Source organism: Saccostrea cucullata, unplaced genomic scaffold (genome assembly GCF_032062105.1).
Source record: "Saccostrea cucullata isolate Sc308-1 unplaced genomic scaffold, CSIRO_AGI_Scuc_v1 ctg4722, whole genome shotgun sequence".
NCBI lineage: Eukaryota > Metazoa > Mollusca > Bivalvia > Ostreida > Ostreidae > Saccostrea > Saccostrea cuccullata.
In genome coordinates, this window is record NW_026930517.1 from 1 (window position 1) to 19,246 (window position 19,246).

The window sequence follows — 19,246 nt, forward strand, 5'->3', positions numbered from 1 at the left end:
ACCCTTAAAAGTATGTAAAACGCTCAAGGTTAGTGCAGGTATTTCTCTTTGAAAAATAAATTTTAAGAAAATTGCATTTCAGCATGACATATATTTCTTTTTTTTTCCTGACTAACCGATTACAGATTTTCTTACAAAATACAAATGAATATATTCCAACTCTAGAAAATTACATCATGCAACCTTTTTAAAGTATGCTAAGCGAAAATTAACAATTGAATACTTAAAAACAACTTACTTAAGTAAACTTTTTTAAAAAAATTATTAATTTTTACCTTAGTTGTTTCTGCCCAACTCAAACGTCTCGTCGACCGTTCAGGAAGAATGTGGGTGATGTTTAAACTGGTTTGTATATAAATAATCTCTAGCTGTCTCGCTCCACAGGCAATTTTATACTTAGTGACCAGATCAATTGAGACTTCATCAGAAGCGTCAAAGGATGGAGGAAAAGGAAAATCATTAAAGTTTCATATATTGATAAAGTTAGTAACAGCTTAAGTGAAGGCCGGGGATCTTTTCTTCCCATTTGCTGGTTTTTACACGTTTTAAAAAAATGCACCATCTCTCTATAAATGGCTATAAGTCTTGAAACTCGCTGCTCTCTTCTATAATAAGATCAGGTGATTTGATTTCAGCTGGAGGATATTATGTTCTTACTGATTAAACAAAATAATATAAAGTCACCCGACTTATACCAAGTATACATGTTTATCATTTTGGAAACTGAAGGAATTTTATGAGATTTACTTTTGACTAAAATTTTTAAATGTTTATTTTTCTCCTTCGAGGACATTTTAATGACTATGTTTATCGTTACAAGCTAATTCAGAGAATTCGTGTCCCCCGCTTAGGGAAAAAGTCGGATCCCCCTGACTGAATTTGTAGAATTATTAAATGTATACATGTATACTGAAGCAAATAAAATACATGTATGTCAATATGCATATAAAGATTTGATTGCTTATTCTGTATTATGTGTATAGAAGATTCTTTTTATATGGAATATTTATCACACTGTAATGATGATTTTATAACCTCATAAATTTTTCATTTCACATGCTGAATACTATCATTTAATAAAAAAAAAAGTATTTAAAAAAAAAAAAAGAAAAAAAAAAGGATCGACCGAGATTCGAACCCGGGACCTCTCGCACATGAAGCGAGTGACATAACCACTAGACCAAGGAACCGCTTATCACGGTATGAGGTATATGCAGAACTAAAACATACATGTATATATTCATGTTCGGTATTCTCAAAATTTTACACAATCCATGGTGTTTGATTTATTTAGCCTTTATTAAACAGTTCTAATAGATGTTATAAGAACATAAAGTCCGCCGAGAACCTGTTTTATACGCAACAAGCTAATTCAGAGAATTCGTGTCCCCCGCTTAGGGCTGAATTTGTAGAATTATTAAATGTATACATGTATACTGAAGCAAATAAAATACATGTATGTCAATATAAAGATTTGATTGCTTATTCTTCATTATGTGTATAGAAGATTTTTTTATATGGAATTTTTATCACACTGTACATAATGATGATTTTATAACCTCATAAGTTTTCCATTTCACATGCTGAATACTATCATTTAGTATAATAATAAAAAAAAAAAAAAAAAAAAAGAAAGGTTCGACCGAGATTCAATCCCGGAACCTCTCACACTTGGAGCGAGAGACATAACCACTAGACCACGGAATCGCTTTACATGGTGTGAAGTATATGCAGAACTGAAGTCACATACATGTATATATTCATGTTTTCATGTTCGGTATTCTCAAAATTTTACACAATCCGTGGTGTTTGATTTATTTAGCCTTTATTAAACAGTTCTAATAGATGTAATAAGAACATAAAGTCCGCCGAGAACCTGTTTTATACGCAATAACTCTCCTCATGCCCCTGCGCTAAAAATAGCGACATGTAATACTTTAAATACTAATAAAACAAACGGGGCAGGGCACTTTGAGAGGGGTGAGAGACGTCCTAGGGAGTTTTGATATAAAATTACATTGCATAAGCTCAAAATCTTCTTGAAATATCGCCCGGAAATGATAGTGTTACACACAGACAGAATGTATAAATTTACGACCTTCAACTTTGACCTTTTGACCTCAAAATCAATAGGGGTCTTCATTAGGCCACAGGGAGTTATGTAAAATTTCATTGCAATAGCTCAAATGGTTCTAGAGATATCGTGTGGAAACGAAAGTGTTTTAACAGACAGAATTTGCTTATTTATGACCTTGACCTTTGACCTTTTGACCTCAAAATCAATAGGGGTCTTCTTTAGTCCATAGGGAGTTGCTATGCTAAATTTCATTGCAAAAGCTCAAAGGGTTCTCGAGATATCGTGTGGAAACGAAAGCGTTACAGACAGACAGAAAGACGGACGGACGGACGGACGGACGGACAAACCCAAATTAATATCCCCCACTTTTCAAGCGGGGGACAAAAACTCAGGTAAATTAATGATATTGAATCATAAAAATTCTTACAAACAAAGATACATAGAAGGTTCCAGTAAATGTGCTACCGAGCCTCTTTCCTCACTCCTCATTAAAATATAAACAGTAGTGAATATTGACAGTTGCGAAGGAGAAACTTCAAGAGAACTATGCAATAATATATTCGAGAAGTGGTTTAAATTAAATGCACATGGATACTTGAAATTCTAAGGAACTTTTGGAAAATTTGAATCCACGAAATATTATTGAAACCAACAACATAAAAACTTACGACTTTTGAACTTTATATATACAACAATACCCCACGATAAGTTAAAGTACAGGCGTTTTGATATCAGTAACAGCTGCTTTTTCAGTAATAACGGAACTCGTTAATTTACTTGCCGTGTCATTGGCCATTTTCAAAATTATTTCGTTAAAAATATTCTGATTGTACACACAAGTACCTCTAAGTTGATATTAAAAGATGCTTGAGTTTCTGATTGACAATATCTGTGTTTTTTTTTTTTTGAATCATGTCTTTCAACAATTGATTGGAAATACCATGGGTACCAAATGCGCTCCGTTATTAGCAGACTCATTTTTATATTCATATGAAGCAAAATTTGTTTAAAATCTTGTACATGAAAAGACGTAAAACTTGCTGTGGACTTCAACTCAACGTTTAGATATATCGACGACGTATTGTCAAATAACAATGGTAATTTGAACTATTTTCCATTCCCATGTCGATACCATATATCACGGTTATCTTGAAATAAAAGATACCACAGAGTCTGACACATTTGTTTCATAATTGCATGGGATATTTTACAATAAAAAGACGTTAATCGTAATGAAACAACCAAGCTTTATGATATTCATTCCTACATGTACCTGTTCCCACGTGTTTGTTTGTAGAATTAACCTCTGACAACCAACTTTACGGATAATCCTCGTTAATATATGAACGATGTTTTATCAATTATCATTTATCAATATTCATAAATATAATAAAAATGGAACTCGTAAATTTACTTACCTCGTCATTTGCAAAATTATTTTGTTAAAACACATTCTGACTGCACACACAAGTACTCTGAGTTGACATCAAACAGATGCTTGAGTTTGTGATTGACAATATCTATGTGGCTTTTGGTGACCAGGTATTCCGACAATCTATTGCAATTCCTATGGGTACCAATTGCGCTCCGTAATCAGCGGACCTATTTTTATATTCATATGATGCCGAATTTGTGCAAAATCTTATGTGTGAAAAGAAGAAAAGACTTGCTGTCGCCTTCAACTCGACATTTAGACATATCGACGACGTATTGTCAATTAACAATGGTAATTTCAATTCCTACGTCGATACGATATATCCTAGTGAGCTTGAGATAAAAGATACCACAGAGTCTGACACATCTGTTTCATACTTGGATATTTTTCTTGAAAAAGACGTTAATGGTAATCTAACAACCTAGTTATATGATAAACGTGATGACTTAAACTTTTCTATCGTCAACTTCCCTTACAAATGCAGCAATATACCTTCATCACCTGCATATGGGGTTTATATACCGGGTATCTCAGTTGATTCAATACACAAGAGTATGCTCTACGTATGAACACTTTGTAAAACGAGGTATTTTATTGATTAACAAGTTGATGAAACAAGAATATCAGCAGTCTCGTTTAAAGTCATCATTTTGTAAGTTCTATGGTATAGATTGATTAGATTCAATGACCCTGTCAGCAAATTCATACTTTAACATTGAGTGAAATGCTGACTGACGTTTTTCATACTACTATAGTTAGTCCATTATTTATACACTGAATTGTCGACGGATATTTTTCTTTATTTCCCGATCATGACAAGGAACACACAGCGGGTGTGACCGGTCTGCAGGGGATGCTCACTCCTCCATGTTTTCTCTGCTCCTATTTTGTATTGTTTTATGGACTTTTGATCTGGAATACTGTTCGTTATCTCCATATGTTTCATTTGAAGATGAAAAAAATGTCTGGACATCTATTCAAAACTATTTCATTTTAAAAACATTGGGATGTATGTAAATTATAATACAATTATGTTATAAGAAATAATTATATACCTTTTTCTTATTATAATCTGATGTAATTGCTGGCTTACGAAACAGCATTTTTATTATAAATGAAATGGATGTCATGAAGACATTGACATGTGGGTACCAAAAATACAAATCGACTGTATTACTTCTTTGAAATTTATTTGAGTTGTAAAAGTGTAATGCTTTGGATATTGCAAATAATATATTTTGCAGGTTTTATCTACAATATTTTCTAACCACTGTGTTCTCTCACAGCTGATCGTGCTGATTGCGTCATATATTTCTATGGGGGAGAAGAAAGGGAGGCAATAAATTGAGCACAGTCTAGAAAAACACCTTGAGAATGTTGGCTCTCTTTTTTCTCCCTATTTCTCCCTCTCTCCAAACTGGACAATGGAGCAAACCTTGTACATTTGTATAAATGCGCAAATTATAGCAATCAATACTGAAATATGAGAAAATATGAAGATATTAAATACAAAAGCAAAACTCAGACAGCAAAAAATTAAACATTTGAAATGCTTGTTAGATGACAAAACTGGGTATTCCACCCACCATAAATGAATAAAAGCCTGGTTTGAAGTGATTTAAAGTTCTGGCTTAAACTCTTCTATGCAGATAACGCAACTACCTTGTTTAAACAGGTAACTGATAACACATAATGCATTCCATAGGCCACAGTCATGGCTAAACAAGGATACGATTAATGTTATCGGAAATACTTTTATCACGTTTAGAAAATTCATTCTAAAAAAGAAAATAGTTTAAAATTATGTGATGGCTTTATTTCTTCAACTTCAACTTATTTTAAACTACTGACATTTTGTTGGATATTTAAGAATCAGTGATTCAAGGAGAAAACAAAAGAACAAACAAAATGGCGGCCTTTATGAGGCTTGCCTTGGGTGTACTCCTGTGTACTCAGGATATTCTGATGACAGACATCATCGAACTGAAAATATCGACTAAAGCAAGAAGAGGAGATATGGTTACAAAGTGTGGCTGTTCTAACCAGGAATGCTTTATCAAACCATCCGCAAACTCAGAAAAGGCGTTCGAGATTTCAAAGTCAGGAAATATTATTTTGAGCAAAGATGCCAAATTTTTGACAGGATTAAGTTATCCCGTGTCAATTCTCACAAAAGACAATTGTTACGACAATATGCAAGAGGAACAAACCTATGTTTTCCATATTGTTGACTCCACATATTCAGTTTCTAATCCCTTACTCCACAGCTCAATTATGCTTGGATTCCCAACTTTTTTGGGAACTCTTTCAAGTTTTTCTCTTTCTCCAAGCAGTGAAGATCAATCCCAGTCATTTCAGTTGTTAGGACCACTGTCTGAACATTTCAAAATAGAAATTAGAAGGAATGAAGTGTATTTAGTCAAAGAACAAAGCTTTTTAAGCGAAGAGAGTTCTAAAACATTCCTGTTTGTTTTAGAAATGAAGGACGATAACCACAGCCATTATTATGACCTAGAAGTTTATATAGGAGATGAGTTAGAAGACTCAGACAATTTCCGGGTAGTACAGCTTCAACAAGAATCTCATGTTGTCGTCAAACGGCAAACCCCAACATCCATATCAAAGAGTTTCTCAGTGTATGAAAACACAACAGGCACCCTGTTCAATGTCTTAGATAGCCAGCCCCCCAACGGTGGCTCGTCTTTTGAAATAAAGGGGGCAACGCCACAAAACATATTCCAAATTGATACAGAAGGGAACGTTACATTGGGTGATGGGTTTTCTTTGGATTACGACAGGGGACATAAGTCTTTCAATATCAGCATCGAGGTCAAAGGAGCCCAAGGAGGTCAAGGTATAACAAAACTCAGTGAATTGATTGGTGCTTTTTGAAAATTCAAAATTCAAATTAAAAAAAAAGATCAAATGTGTTGTAAAAATAAATAAATATAAATGCATGCCTTGAAAATACAATGAAAATATAAAGATATATGATTCTAAAATAAACCTAGGTTTGAATTTTAGGTGTTTAAACACAACTGATAAGGTCCTCTTAGGTTCCGTTGCTTCTCGACCCTCGGTTCACAGGAAGCTAACATTATTAGCTTGTTTATGATAAGATGGTATTACAATTTATCAGCTCAACATAGTATCAACATTGTCAAACATAAATAAATCCATTCAAACTAGTCACATTGTCATTGACCGTGTACCCATCCCTCAAAATTTACCAGACTTAAAGCCGTAATTGTGCCTTACAAATATAGATTAATTACATTAGCAATTGTCTAAATCTATGATATATTATTTAAAAAAATTCAATGAATATAAAAATAATGAGGAAGCCGTGAAAAGTCCTTCAAATGTTGAATAAATTGCGTTTATTTTGACACTTAAAGTACATATTCATCTTTAAAAAAAAAAAAAAAAAGATTCCACTTAACAAAAAAACAAAGCATCTTTGATGTCTAATTACTCGAGGGACAAGATCTTATCAGAGCATTTAAATGGCATGTCTCGCTGTATACAAATGCTTGTGGCTTTATACTGGTTAGAGCGTCACAGTAACCGATACACTGAGAATTTAAAGGTGTCCATGTTTTATTTCTTGTTTCATTAATTTTGTAGTGAATTTGGCATTTGTTTACTTTGTCAACGGTTATGAACTTAACTTTTAAGAATCACTTTATTCACTTGTCATCAATAGAACTGGCATGTTGCTAGAAACTTGTTCATATATTTAGGACATTCTCCAAGGACAAATTTCATATACACTTTATACTTTACATTGTTATCCCTTTTAACACTTATACTTCACATAGGGAACTTGTAAAAGTCCTAATGCAATTATTTAGGGTGACAAGACAAAACTACCAAAGTTTATGCTTTGGGGTCATTAAAACTACAATTTGAAATTTTGAAAACAAGAAGTAGTGAATATAATCTTACAAACAACATAACAAATCCATGCTTTTGTATTAAAAACATTGTTTCTTTTTTTTGTCTTTCTAAGACTCTTTTATTAATTGTTTTGTAGTCAGTAACTATTTGGTTAACCTGGAGGTCTTGGACAGCAATGACGAGAGCCCCGCCTTACTCAACCAGCCCCGCCCTTTCCTGTCCACGGTCCGAAGTAGCACACCTATAGGGACCGTGGTCTATTCGCTCAATGCCTCAGACCAAGACACGGGGAGCGACCTACGCTTCTACATCAATGGTAATAAACATTATCATAAGACTAGCTAGTACTTTGTTATAATCTTGATTAAGTGTTTTCTGTGAATAACAAGATTGTGATGATGCAAAACTAGATTTATAATGTTAACTTAGATATAAGGTCTAAATAAGCAGCCCTCTCTTGGCAAGTGGTGGCGTCTCAATAAGTGAAAAATTCTCGAAGGGAGTAAAAACAAACAAACTTAAGGATGGATAAGCCCCTGAAACTTCAACAAGGACGCTGACGCTGGGATTAAAAACTAAGCTGATCTCGACTTCGTCTCATACATTTTGAGATAGATTAACAATGTGTTTCTGACTGTTTCAGGTTCTGTTGGTTTTGCTGTTGATGAGAATACAGGAAACATTACCACAACAAGGCTCTTCAATGGCCCCGACGACACAAACGGCACCGAATACGTCATCAATGCTTATGTGTCAGACATAGCTGCCCCGATCCTGCAGACGACAGTCGCCATGGTAACAATAAGGCTTGGTATGCGAAGACCTCAGTTTTTCTCCCAGTCTTATACAGCAAACATTAGAGATGATAATGAAATAAACCAAATGTAAGCATCAACTATCTGTAAGAATGCACAACTAGGTAAAAGTGAAATAACTTTAAATAAATAAGCGCACTTTTAGCAATGGACCTGGATATGATTAGAATTTGTACATTCTCATAATTTTACCTTAAAGCTTTCAAATTTTGGATGAAAATGGCGAATCTTCCCCAGTAAAGAGTTTGAATTTCCAAGCAGACCTGAATGGTAAAACGACCTATTCCGTGTATAGCGGTGTAACGACCATCTCCGATAAATTCGCCATCTCAGATGATGGACAGCTCAAAGTTCTGAAGAAGTTACTGTTAGGTGCCGACCCTCCAGTATACACCCTCTTCATTCAGGCACAGGACTCCGTGTCAGGGTTTTCAACAAAAGTCAATGTAACTACCTATTGGTGTCAAAAAAGAAATTCTACTGTACATACAAAGATACAACTGGTATCAAGTTAAACGAGTAAAACATCACTGATCATTTTCTTTTTTTAAAAAATCCTTGAAACCAAAAATAAATTAAATTTTCTATAGTGTCTCACTGGTTTTCTAAATACACAAACTTTTCACCTGCCAGTATCTCTTTTAGTACAGTACCCTTTTATGTCCTTTTTCTAGCTGACGGTTAATTTACTGAAGAATTATAAACCAATGCTGACATTGCCGGTGTATACTGCCACAGTTCCAGAAAATTTGAAAATCAACGACACCATTCTCACAGGTGATTACACGTCAAGCTCTTTAATGTTTATTACAAGAAGTCAAATTTGATGTCAGCTTTTGCAAAAACTTCTAGCTCTAAAAATGTTACAATTGATGATAAAAGAGCGTTACAAATTGTTCTTATAGTGGAGACTATTGCTACTGAAAACGCACAACAATTTAACTACAGCGTGGACTCACCAGTGTTTTGGGTACAAAACCTGAATGGCAAAGGCATCATCAGAGTGAATAGGTTCGTTTATATAGTTATTACAGTTGATTTGGCGTCTTATAGAAATGACGCTGCTTTGGTTACTTAAATCACTACCATGACAATAAATGACTGGTATATTGCAGACTTCTCGATTATGAGGCAGTTGGTGACGCTTTCTATCAGGATCACTCCTACACCTTCCACGTTACTGTAGATGGGTACAACATGACGTCATTAGTTATTGTGTACCTACAGAACGTTAATGATGAGGTGCCCGTTTTCACCAGTAGCACAGAAAGCACAATACAAGACACAATCGACTACGGACGTATCGTGATGAATGTCAAGGCCATCGACAAGGACGGGGATGGAGTCACCTACCGTTTTCTAGGTTACAAGCTCGGATGATTTTTCAAGATTGCTAAAATTTTCAATTAAGAAATATCTTTTTTTCATTAATTAATTTTCTTTGTACTTCACAGAGTCCAGTTCAGTATTTGCCATTGACCGGAATTCTGGACAAATCACCATAACAAGACCTGGAAGTCAAATTCCTGATGACGTAGACTCCTATAAGCTAACTGTAATTGCTAAGGATGATGGTAGTTGTTGCACAGGCGGCACAGACACAATTCACTCGGAAACGCAAGAAATCACCATAAACATTGTAGACAGTAAAAACTACAGGCCCCAATTTGTAGAATGTAGTTCATATTACAATGCATCCATATTAGAGGAAGAACCAGTGGGCACATACGTCCTAACGGTATGTACATGAGAATGCTTGGCTATAATACAATCAAATCAATCGTGCAACATGTATACATTATATATTTCTACAAGTATTTGTCTATTTAAAAGGTATCTGCAACTGACATAAACAAAGGAGAAAACGGTGTCGTGGACTACACTATTCTTAGCTTTAGGAACGACTTAACTCAAGATTTTACCATTCAGACAGTCAATAAAACAGGTATACGCAGTATGCAGCATTAGACAATGACAAGTATTTGTCCATAAGTTTGATGCTCAATTAAATGTGATGTCAGCTAATTTATTCCTTTTGTTTTTGTTGAAGGGGTGGTTCGAAGTAACGTAAAGTTTGACCGTGAGACTTTGAATGACATTTTAAAGGTGACAGTCATTGCCACTGATCACGGGCAACCTCCTCTCAGCAGCGAGTGTTCCTTCATAGTTAACGTGGTAGACATAAATGACAATTCTCCTGTGTTTCTCTCAGGAGAAAACGTAGACGGCTGCAGCAATAAACGTGATGAAGGCGTCGTATCACGTGACTCCTCAAGAGGCAGTGAGGCGATGAATATAAGAGCGTTCGATGTGGATTCCGGAGAAAATGCTCAGATAGATTACTCTATTCTGGACAGTCCTGGACACTACTTCGATATTACATCTAATACAGGGATGATCTTTGTAAACCAAAGTCTATCTGACGCAGTGAGTCAATACAAATAGTTTTTATGGACCCTTTAATAATAATTTGTAATTGAAAGGAAAAATATGTATAGAATTTTTCCATTGAATTTTATATGAAAAGTAAACAAAAGAACATTTGTCTTAATGATAATCATAATGAATTTTGTTTTAGCCTGAGAGAGTTACATTACACGTGCTGGCATCAGATAAGGGAGACCCACCAAACAATTCTACAGCGTATGTAGATATAGTTATAAGAAACTCAACGGTGACGAAGCTCTGGCCTTCGGACAAAAACAATCCAAATTCATTTATCAACGACAATACTAGAACAGACGCTCTGATTACCTCTGTTTCATTTACGAATCAACTAACGGGTGTAAAACTTATTGTGAAATGCCAGTCTTCCGATCAAGCCAACAAATTCAAAGTTGAATTATCGTCCAATAACAGGGATATCTTCCTGTATGCTGCAGGTGATTTTGATAACGAAAAGGATACCAAAGTAGCACAGATAAGAGTATATACGGTAAGACCAATTCAAAGGATACTATAGTGCAGATTAAAGTTCATGTATACAAGATAAGATTGATGAAAAGAAAAGCAAAGAATAAGCAGATTTGTCAAACTAATTGCCAGAAGAAGAATATCAAATCACAGATGGGACCTAATCAAAGGAAATGATGCTTAACTTAAATAACCAGGGAAGAAATCCTAATAATTCTATAGTTTATACAAATTATATGTGTATACAGCCTATACAAAGCTTTTTTGTTTGCAGGAAGTTTGCGGCATACTTGCAGCAAACATTTTACCGTGCCATCAACGTTTGCAGCAAGCCTGCAGCAAACATATGGAAACCTTGCTGCAAGCTTGTGGCAAACATTACTGCTAACTTGCGGCAAGCAATATAGTTATTGTTGAAGCCGCATTTCTGCGTACAGGCATCAAGTAAAATTCGCTGAAAGCCTTTGTTCTGACCTCAATCATTAATTATAGAGAAAATCCACCACACGTGTCTGAAATGGAACAAGTTTCTATAATGTTGATAGTCTCTCTTTATCTTCTTAGACAATTTTTGAACATGTCTACTCTGAATTTTCTGGATTATAGTATTAATATTTTTCATTTATACACAACAAGATTGCCACTTTTCCTAAGTATTAAGAATAAAATTAAAATTTGTGAAAGTGCAAGGATGTGTCAATCAAACCCGCCAAAAATTTTAATAACTTTTAAATGAAATAAGATTTTTAATTATTTTTTGTGTGAAATGCTATTAAAATATATAAGTCGTAATATTATAGAGATAATATTAACTTCAAATCTGTGTCCAAGTACCTTTAACTTCATAATTAAAATTTTACAGTAAATACCATTTTATTTGAAAACATACATGCATTTATAATAACGGATTTAAAACCTTCAATACATTAAAGGAACGTGATTTAAAATTAAGATTTTGGAATTCATATACACATGTAAATATAAATATATTTAGATTTGACCAAGCAAGTACATCAGTTAATTAAACAGGATTTAAAGAGATAATTGTTTCATATTAAAATATAACAAAATCAGATCTTACCAATTAGATATTGGGTATGCCTGTGTTCGCATGTATCAAGAATCATGCTTTTGTAATAATTCAAAATTTCATTTATTCCTACATTTCAAAATAGCGAATTTTTTGTTGAGCCAAGTACTGTCTTCATTTCATTGGCTGATTTGACTTGTTTACCGTTCTTGCGAACTTTCTGCAAACATTCAATATGTTAAATGTTTCTTGCAATCTTGCTTCAAATAACATATTTGCGAGTGTGTTTCTTGCAATATTTCTGTATGTTCAATTCCTGTGAATCTGCTGCAAGCTTGCCTCAGTTGCTGTAATGTTTGTCACACGGTCGAAGTTAGCGGCAATCATTTGAGAACGAACAAGAAAATTTTGTCCTCGAGAAGAAGTCGATTTTGAACCCAGAAACTTGCTGCACATCTCCAGGACACCCCTAAACATGTTATGAAATTTTTTGAGCTATTGTAAAAAGAATGTTAGAGGAAATAAGGGAAGATGAATTTTGCTTTCTATAACGACTACTTTTTTCTCCGTTTGGCCAACACGGTGTGGATTCTGAAACCTTAATGCACTTCTGTAACTCCTAATCCTATTCCAAAAGATGATTCGCCTACTGCAAAACGTGTCAGGATTCAGGGAACCAGAGGCCTGTCAACAGAGCGAACATTCGCGAGAGCTCGCCAAAATTCCATATACCTTCAATAAAAATGTTCGCGAGCGCTCGCTCTGTTGAAGAAGCCTCAGGTTTTTATAGACAAACGTAAATTTTGGATCCCCAAACGCTGCCCGGGGTGATTTAAATCAAAATTTCAAAACATTATTGCACATCCATATGACCATTTAGATATATACAAATTACAAATCAGTTACTGCAAAAAAAAAAAAAAAAAGTGGAGTTTGGGGAATAACATTTTGTAGAAAAACCGTTTTACCTCATTTGGCTCCTTCGGTAAAATTCAAAATGTCAAGATATGAAAATTTTCTTGCACATGTTCAAAGCTCTACCAATGGTTAAGTTGGCTACTACTTAAAATGTAAGGGTAGTTTTAGTAAGGCGATTAATACGTATAGCAGACAGACGGACAAGGATAACAATATAAACTTTCTGTAGAAAGTGCGGGTGGAGACATGGCTTTTCACAATACGAGTGATAGGAGAATCGATTGTTTTAGGCATTTCTTGGTTGGTTTTTCTCTTCATAAATATTTTCGTGAACACTTTATCAGGAGATACCATATTTTGTCTTTCTAGGGACAGGGAGATACCCAGTATTATGAAGATTCGTATTTCTTATTCTCCATCAACGACACAAACAACAAAAAACCACAGTTTGTCAACAGAGAGAACCCGCTAATCGGCAAAATCGAGTTTTCTGTTCAGGAAGAACAACCGATAGGAGAGGAGGTCGGGATACTGCTGGCCCACGACGAAGATAGGACACCACCCTTCAACAAGGTCTCCAATACCACATGTTTAAACAAAAACCGCCATGATAAATGATGACGGCGTATTACTCCATTGATTTAAACAATTCAAAACGGTAGTAATATTTTAAATGTTTACCTTTTTCAGGTGACATATAACACAAAATTCAACGACAGCAGTTTTAAGGTGGATGACGTCAACGGTGTGATTACTACCTTAATCAGGTTTGATCGGGAAGAGCTGACGTCATCGACTCCAGATTTACTGGTGGTGGCCATGGACGGGTACCCCTCTTCCATACCTGGGCGAACTGGTCCCAATACAGGTAAAAACAATTCTAATCCTACCTAAAAATATTTTAATGAGTAAATGTTACATTACAAATGTTCTGTCAAGAAGGTTATTTTTATCCTTTTTTAGCTAGAAAAATTGAATAAAAATGCGATGTGAAATTTTGATACAAAAAGGGATAGGATATTTTGTTGTTTACCATGGTCTCCAATAATAGAACGTTCACTAAAATTTACTATAATAAAGAATTCCTTTTTGGAAATTATGTTTTTATGATGTACATACGCAACGTATTTACGATTTATTATAGATATATTTTTGTTTTCTACACAGGGTCGGCAGTGGTACAAATCACTATCGAGGACATTAATGATAATCCACCTTACTTTGCCAACAACTCCTATTTCTTCACGGTTCCTGAAAACGCTCCCATATCACACTCCGTGGGAAGCATCAAAGCCCTGGATAAAGACGGTAAAAACTTTTAAATAAATTTTAGTTGTACTGAACATTATTCATAAATCAAGGAACACCCTCCGAAAAATCTGATCATATAAATAGTTTTACAAAAATTTACATTTATCATCAGAAATTTTCACATAATGCCTCATTATTTTTTTTATTTCAATACTGCATGGTAAAAAAGTAAACTTTTGGACATGATCGACGTCATTTGATTTTTGTTTTAATGTTGGTATCCTTTCAGATGAGAAAACATCGAGGTACACAAAGTATTCTTTGGGAGACTCCAGGTATTTCGGGGTGGATGAGAATACAGGAAAAATCTTTGTGGCGGGAATACTATTTGGACAAGCGAATACGGTAACGTAGTATTGTACCCTCTATTTCAATATAATTAAACAATAAATAAAAGAAGAAAACACTTTTTTGGCCTTCAACTCGACATTTAGATATATCGACGACGTATTGTCAATTAACAATGGTAATTTCCATTCTTATGTCAATGCTATATATCCTGGTGAGCTAGAAATAACAGAAACAACTGAGTCTGACACATCTGTTTCATATTTGGATATTTTACTTGAAAAAGACATAAATAGAAATCTAACAATCAAGGTCTATGATAAACGTGATGACTTTAAATTTACAATCGTCAACTTCCCTTACTTATGCAGCAATATACCTTCATCACCTGCATACGGAGTTTATATATCTCAGTTTATTTGATACGCCAGAGCATGCTCTACGTATGAACAATTTTTAAACCGAGGTAAATTATTTTTAATACTTATTGTTAGTCCATTATTTATACACTGAATTGACGACAGATTTTCCCGTTATTTCCCGATATGACAAGGAGCACATGGCGGGTGTGACCGGTCGACAGGGGATGTTCACTCCTCCATGGCATCTGATCCCACCTCTGATGTTTTGGAGGTCCGTACTTGCTCTGCTCCTATTTTGCATTGTTTTATGGACTTTCGATCTTGAATACTGTTCGTTATCTCAATATGTTTCATATGTGTAATACAAATACTGTACAATCTATTTCCCGGTAGTTTTATTTCTTGGCACCTATTCACATGACTGGTGTTTAAGGGCAGGACCCCATCCATCCAATTACTAGTACATGTATATACATTCCCATCCATCCAATTACTTGTATGTACATTCGTTGTCTTTTTAGTCTTCTATTTAATTCTTTGTCTTCAATCTGAACATAAAACATTTCTCAAAATATATGTTGCATTTTCTCCTTCTGGAATCTTTGAACTTAGCAAAAATAGACAATGGTATTTTGGTGGCATCTTAAATAGCTTGTTGGGGACCAAAATTGGTAGATTTGGTGGGCTATCCTCATCTATAAGAATCCATGTCCTATGCCAACTATCTTCCTATACACGATTTAACTTCTGGGTAAAAGTTGATTGTCCGCGAATTTCACACCCACTTATTAAACTTCAAAAGGTATAATAATCCCGCAGTGCAGTATACACTTGTGACTAGTGCACTAGTGCGGTAATTTTGTAAAAAAAAAAAATAAAATAAAATAGAAAATTATGAAATGGCGCTCTTAAAATATTTTCATGGAAGTTATTTATTTAAAAAGATTATACATGAGAAAAAGAAAACACTTGCTGTGGCCTTAAACTCTACATTGAGATATATCGACGACATATAAGTAATTACTAATTACCAATAGGTACTTTGATTCGTATGTCAATACAATGTATCCCAGTAAACTTGAAATGATAGATACCACAGATTCGTACATATTTGTTTCATATCTGGATATTAAACTAGAAAAATATGTAAATGGTAGCCTTACAACAAACTTTATGATACACGTGATGACTTAAACTTTTTATTGTCAACTACCCCTTATATTATAATATACCTTTATCACCTGTAAAGAGAGTCTGTGTCTCGTAGTAGACTGGATACACAAGAGTGTGCTCTAAGTATGAATAAATTCCAAACTGAGATGAGTTATTGACAAACATGTTCATAGTAAAAGGATATCAGTACTCTCCTTTAAAGTCGAGATTTCGCAAGTTCTGTGGTACGTACGTCGATATAATGACATGGTACATGTATAATGATTTAATGACAATGACACAATTTGTCATTTAGTTAACTGACGTTTTTCGTACTTTTCACACTGTAATGTTGTACGAATTTTTCCGATTATGACAAGAATACCTGGTATATCGGGTGTCACCGGTCGAAGAGGATGCTTACTCCTCCTTTACACCTGATCCCACCTCTGATGTTATATTAGAGGTCCGTGATGCTCTATTCACGGACTGTATTGCTATAATGGACTTTTGAGCTTGACTATATACTGTTCGTTATCTCTATGTTTCATTCTTTAAAAACTTGCTTGATCATTTTCAGAATATTTCAATGAGATTCACCGCAGATGACGGGAAATTCTCTGCGTCCGTCGATGTGTATATTGGCGTATTGAAAACATACAACAGACGACCAGAATTCAATGGAAACTATAACATCAAAAGCATAGTGGCCAACAGAAACTATAACGAGTCCTTATTTCAAGTAATTATTTGGATTTTATTTCTTTGTCAGTAAATACAGGTAACTTTTTAACAGACAAACAAAATTTCTGTAGAGGAAAATCAGTGAACATTTAAATGCAACTTTCATTGATAATTTTCTAAATATATACTGAGGAGGATATATTAAATGATTTACCTTTGATGCTAATTTAAAAGGTTAAAGCAAATGACCCAGACTGTGGAAATCCCTGTACTCTGAGATATGAAATCATGGCGTCCGATCCCGTCATTCTTCGAATCTTTAAAATTGATCACGTGACAGGAGAAGTGTCTCTTTTGGCGCCACTAGAACCAAGACCATACGTCTTCAGTGTAAAAGTAACAGACAGTTCATCAAGCAGGAGAAAGAAGCGTTCTCTAGCTGCCAAAGACGCCTACACAACAGTTACAATCAACCCAGCTGTGTAAGCATTTTACTTCTAAAGTATTCATTTATTACTCTTTAGAGCAATGATCAGATAATGGGTTATATAATTCTTGGTCTCATTAATTTCCGCTATTTTGATCATTTAAATACAGTTGCAATGTACACCAAGAAGCTGATCAGAATGGTAGGTGCCAATGCATTGACTACTGTAAAAACAGCGCCCCCTGTTATAACGGGGGCACCTGTCAACTGAACTGCAGCTTGGGGTCGGAGCACGGATACTACTGCCAGTGCCCCCCTGGGTTCAGTAACTGGGACTGTAGCGGGGTCGTGACGGTGACCTCTGCCACTATAACAGAAGACAAGGACGACAATACCTGGCTGATTGTACTTCTAGTTTGTCTTGCTGTTCGTAAGTATAATTTTATCTTTTAAGTTTTTGATGAGCATTATATTCAAAAATGAAGAACTGTAATCTTTCACATTTTAGTTTATGTGTACTGATATGTAGTACATGTATGTATGTATTCTATATAATTCATATGGAACCTTAGGTTATTTTCTCAGTTAACACAAAGTCTCCCGTTTCAGTGTTAGTCGTGGTTATACTTGTGGTGGCGTTCCTGGTCAGAAGGAAGAAGAACCAGGACCGGGATAAGAGTATGCTGGCCTATGATAACGAGGATTTTGACATCCGAGAAGACGTGGTGGATTATGATGAGGATGGGGCGGGTAAGGGGAACTTCATTTATGTTTCTTATAGATTCTAAATGTCTATTCAGTATCTGTCACTACTATAAGGTTCCTTTACGTATCGGTTAATGTTCTATGGCAAAGAATCATTAATTCTAAGAATAAAGTATTATACACTTACTGTAACTATTTAACAAGTCGTGCTTCAAACCCATATAGCATCAATATTTTTATATAGAAAAATTGTTCTTTAATGCTCTTGCACATAATATGTATGCACTTTTTTCATAGCACATTTTTCAATATACATCTGTCATTCAATAAAAAGAACTGTTGTTTATTACACCCGTCTTTTGTTACACCTGTGCCTGTATTCCAGGTGAAGATGACTATGCTGGATACGACATTACCATGATCAGGAAAGCTGTAACAGTGAGGGAGGAAAATATACCAAAACCAAAGACAATGGCCGACAGACCCCTCACCTGTAGGTTTCCTCAAGTTAAATACGTAGCTTTTGTTATTGCGATCATATACACTATTACTCAGTCATTAAATCTAAATACATGTATATCTATATATTGTTATAGCAGCAGCACCCAGGAATGGTCACTTACGGGAATTCATCGGTGATCGTCTGGAGGATGCTGAGGGTGACAGCGGTGCCCCGCCCTACGATACGCTACACGAGTTTATGTACGAGGGGGAGGGAAGCCTGGCGGGGTCCCTCAGCTCCATCAACACATCCTCCAGTGGAGGGGACCAGGACTACGAATATCTACACGAATGGGGGCCAAAGTTTGCCAAGCTTGCTGATATGTACAACACATATGAAGACTCTGACTGACACCAATCAAAGAAATATACCTGCATTTATCTCCAGTCATCAATCATTGAGTCATTTGTTACCACTAATTCATGTGTATATTTTCATATTTAATTTTTTTTACGTAATCATTATGATAGAAGAAACTTCCATATTGATTTTAGGATAACAGTGCTGAATTTTGTGCCATAATGATATATTTTGTGTGTGACCTACTTTCTGCATGACCGTAATGAAGTGTAAATAAGGTGCTGACGAGAATAATTTATAGATTTTTTTCAATAAAAATTGATCTCACAATGTTGTTTCGTTTTTTTTTAGGCAAGATGTTTTAGCATGTAATACTGTTATTCATACCTGTGATTTATATTATTAACCATTGTCCTTTTGGTGACTG

The 19,246-nt window shown here is 35.0% G+C and overlaps 1 protein-coding gene across 2 annotated transcripts; it reads left to right on the top strand.

Moving 5' to 3' along the window:
- Positions 1-5,159: 5,159 nt before the first annotated feature.
- Positions 5,160-19,190, top strand: LOC134228865 (neural-cadherin-like). 2 transcript variants are annotated; one of them, XM_062710555.1, is made up of 21 exons: positions 5,160-6,366; positions 7,549-7,728; positions 8,056-8,296; positions 8,427-8,673; positions 8,902-9,004; positions 9,133-9,238; positions 9,343-9,590; positions 9,682-9,965; positions 10,061-10,172; positions 10,278-10,654; positions 10,806-11,162; positions 13,458-13,661; positions 13,779-13,956; positions 14,256-14,396; positions 14,629-14,744; positions 16,782-16,943; positions 17,120-17,367; positions 17,483-17,742; positions 17,922-18,062; positions 18,403-18,510; positions 18,617-19,190. In XM_062710555.1, exons 1-21 carry the CDS (start codon positions 5,421-5,423, stop codon positions 18,868-18,870), a joined length of 5,013 nt encoding a protein of 1,670 aa, XP_062566539.1. In that variant the 5' UTR covers positions 5,160-5,420; the 3' UTR covers positions 18,871-19,190. The 2 variants fall into 2 exon arrangements, with proteins under 2 accessions (XP_062566539.1, XP_062566538.1); XM_062710554.1 differs by having other exon boundaries at positions 18,614-19,189.
- Positions 19,191-19,246: the final 56 nt, after the last annotated feature.

Excerpts from the sequence above, each read along its gene's own strand:
- LOC134228865 (XM_062710554.1), top strand. The coding sequence starts at position 5,421 with ATGGCGGCCTTTATGAGGCTTGCCTTGGGTGTACTCCTGTGTACTCAG. Across the intron at positions 6,367-7,548 it reads AGGAGCCCAAGGAGGTCAAG|TCAGTAACTATTTGGTTAAC; the intron begins GTATAACAAAAC and ends ATTGTTTTGTAG. Across the intron at positions 9,591-9,681 it reads AGTCACCTACCGTTTTCTAG|AGTCCAGTTCAGTATTTGCC; the intron begins GTTACAAGCTCG and ends TGTACTTCACAG.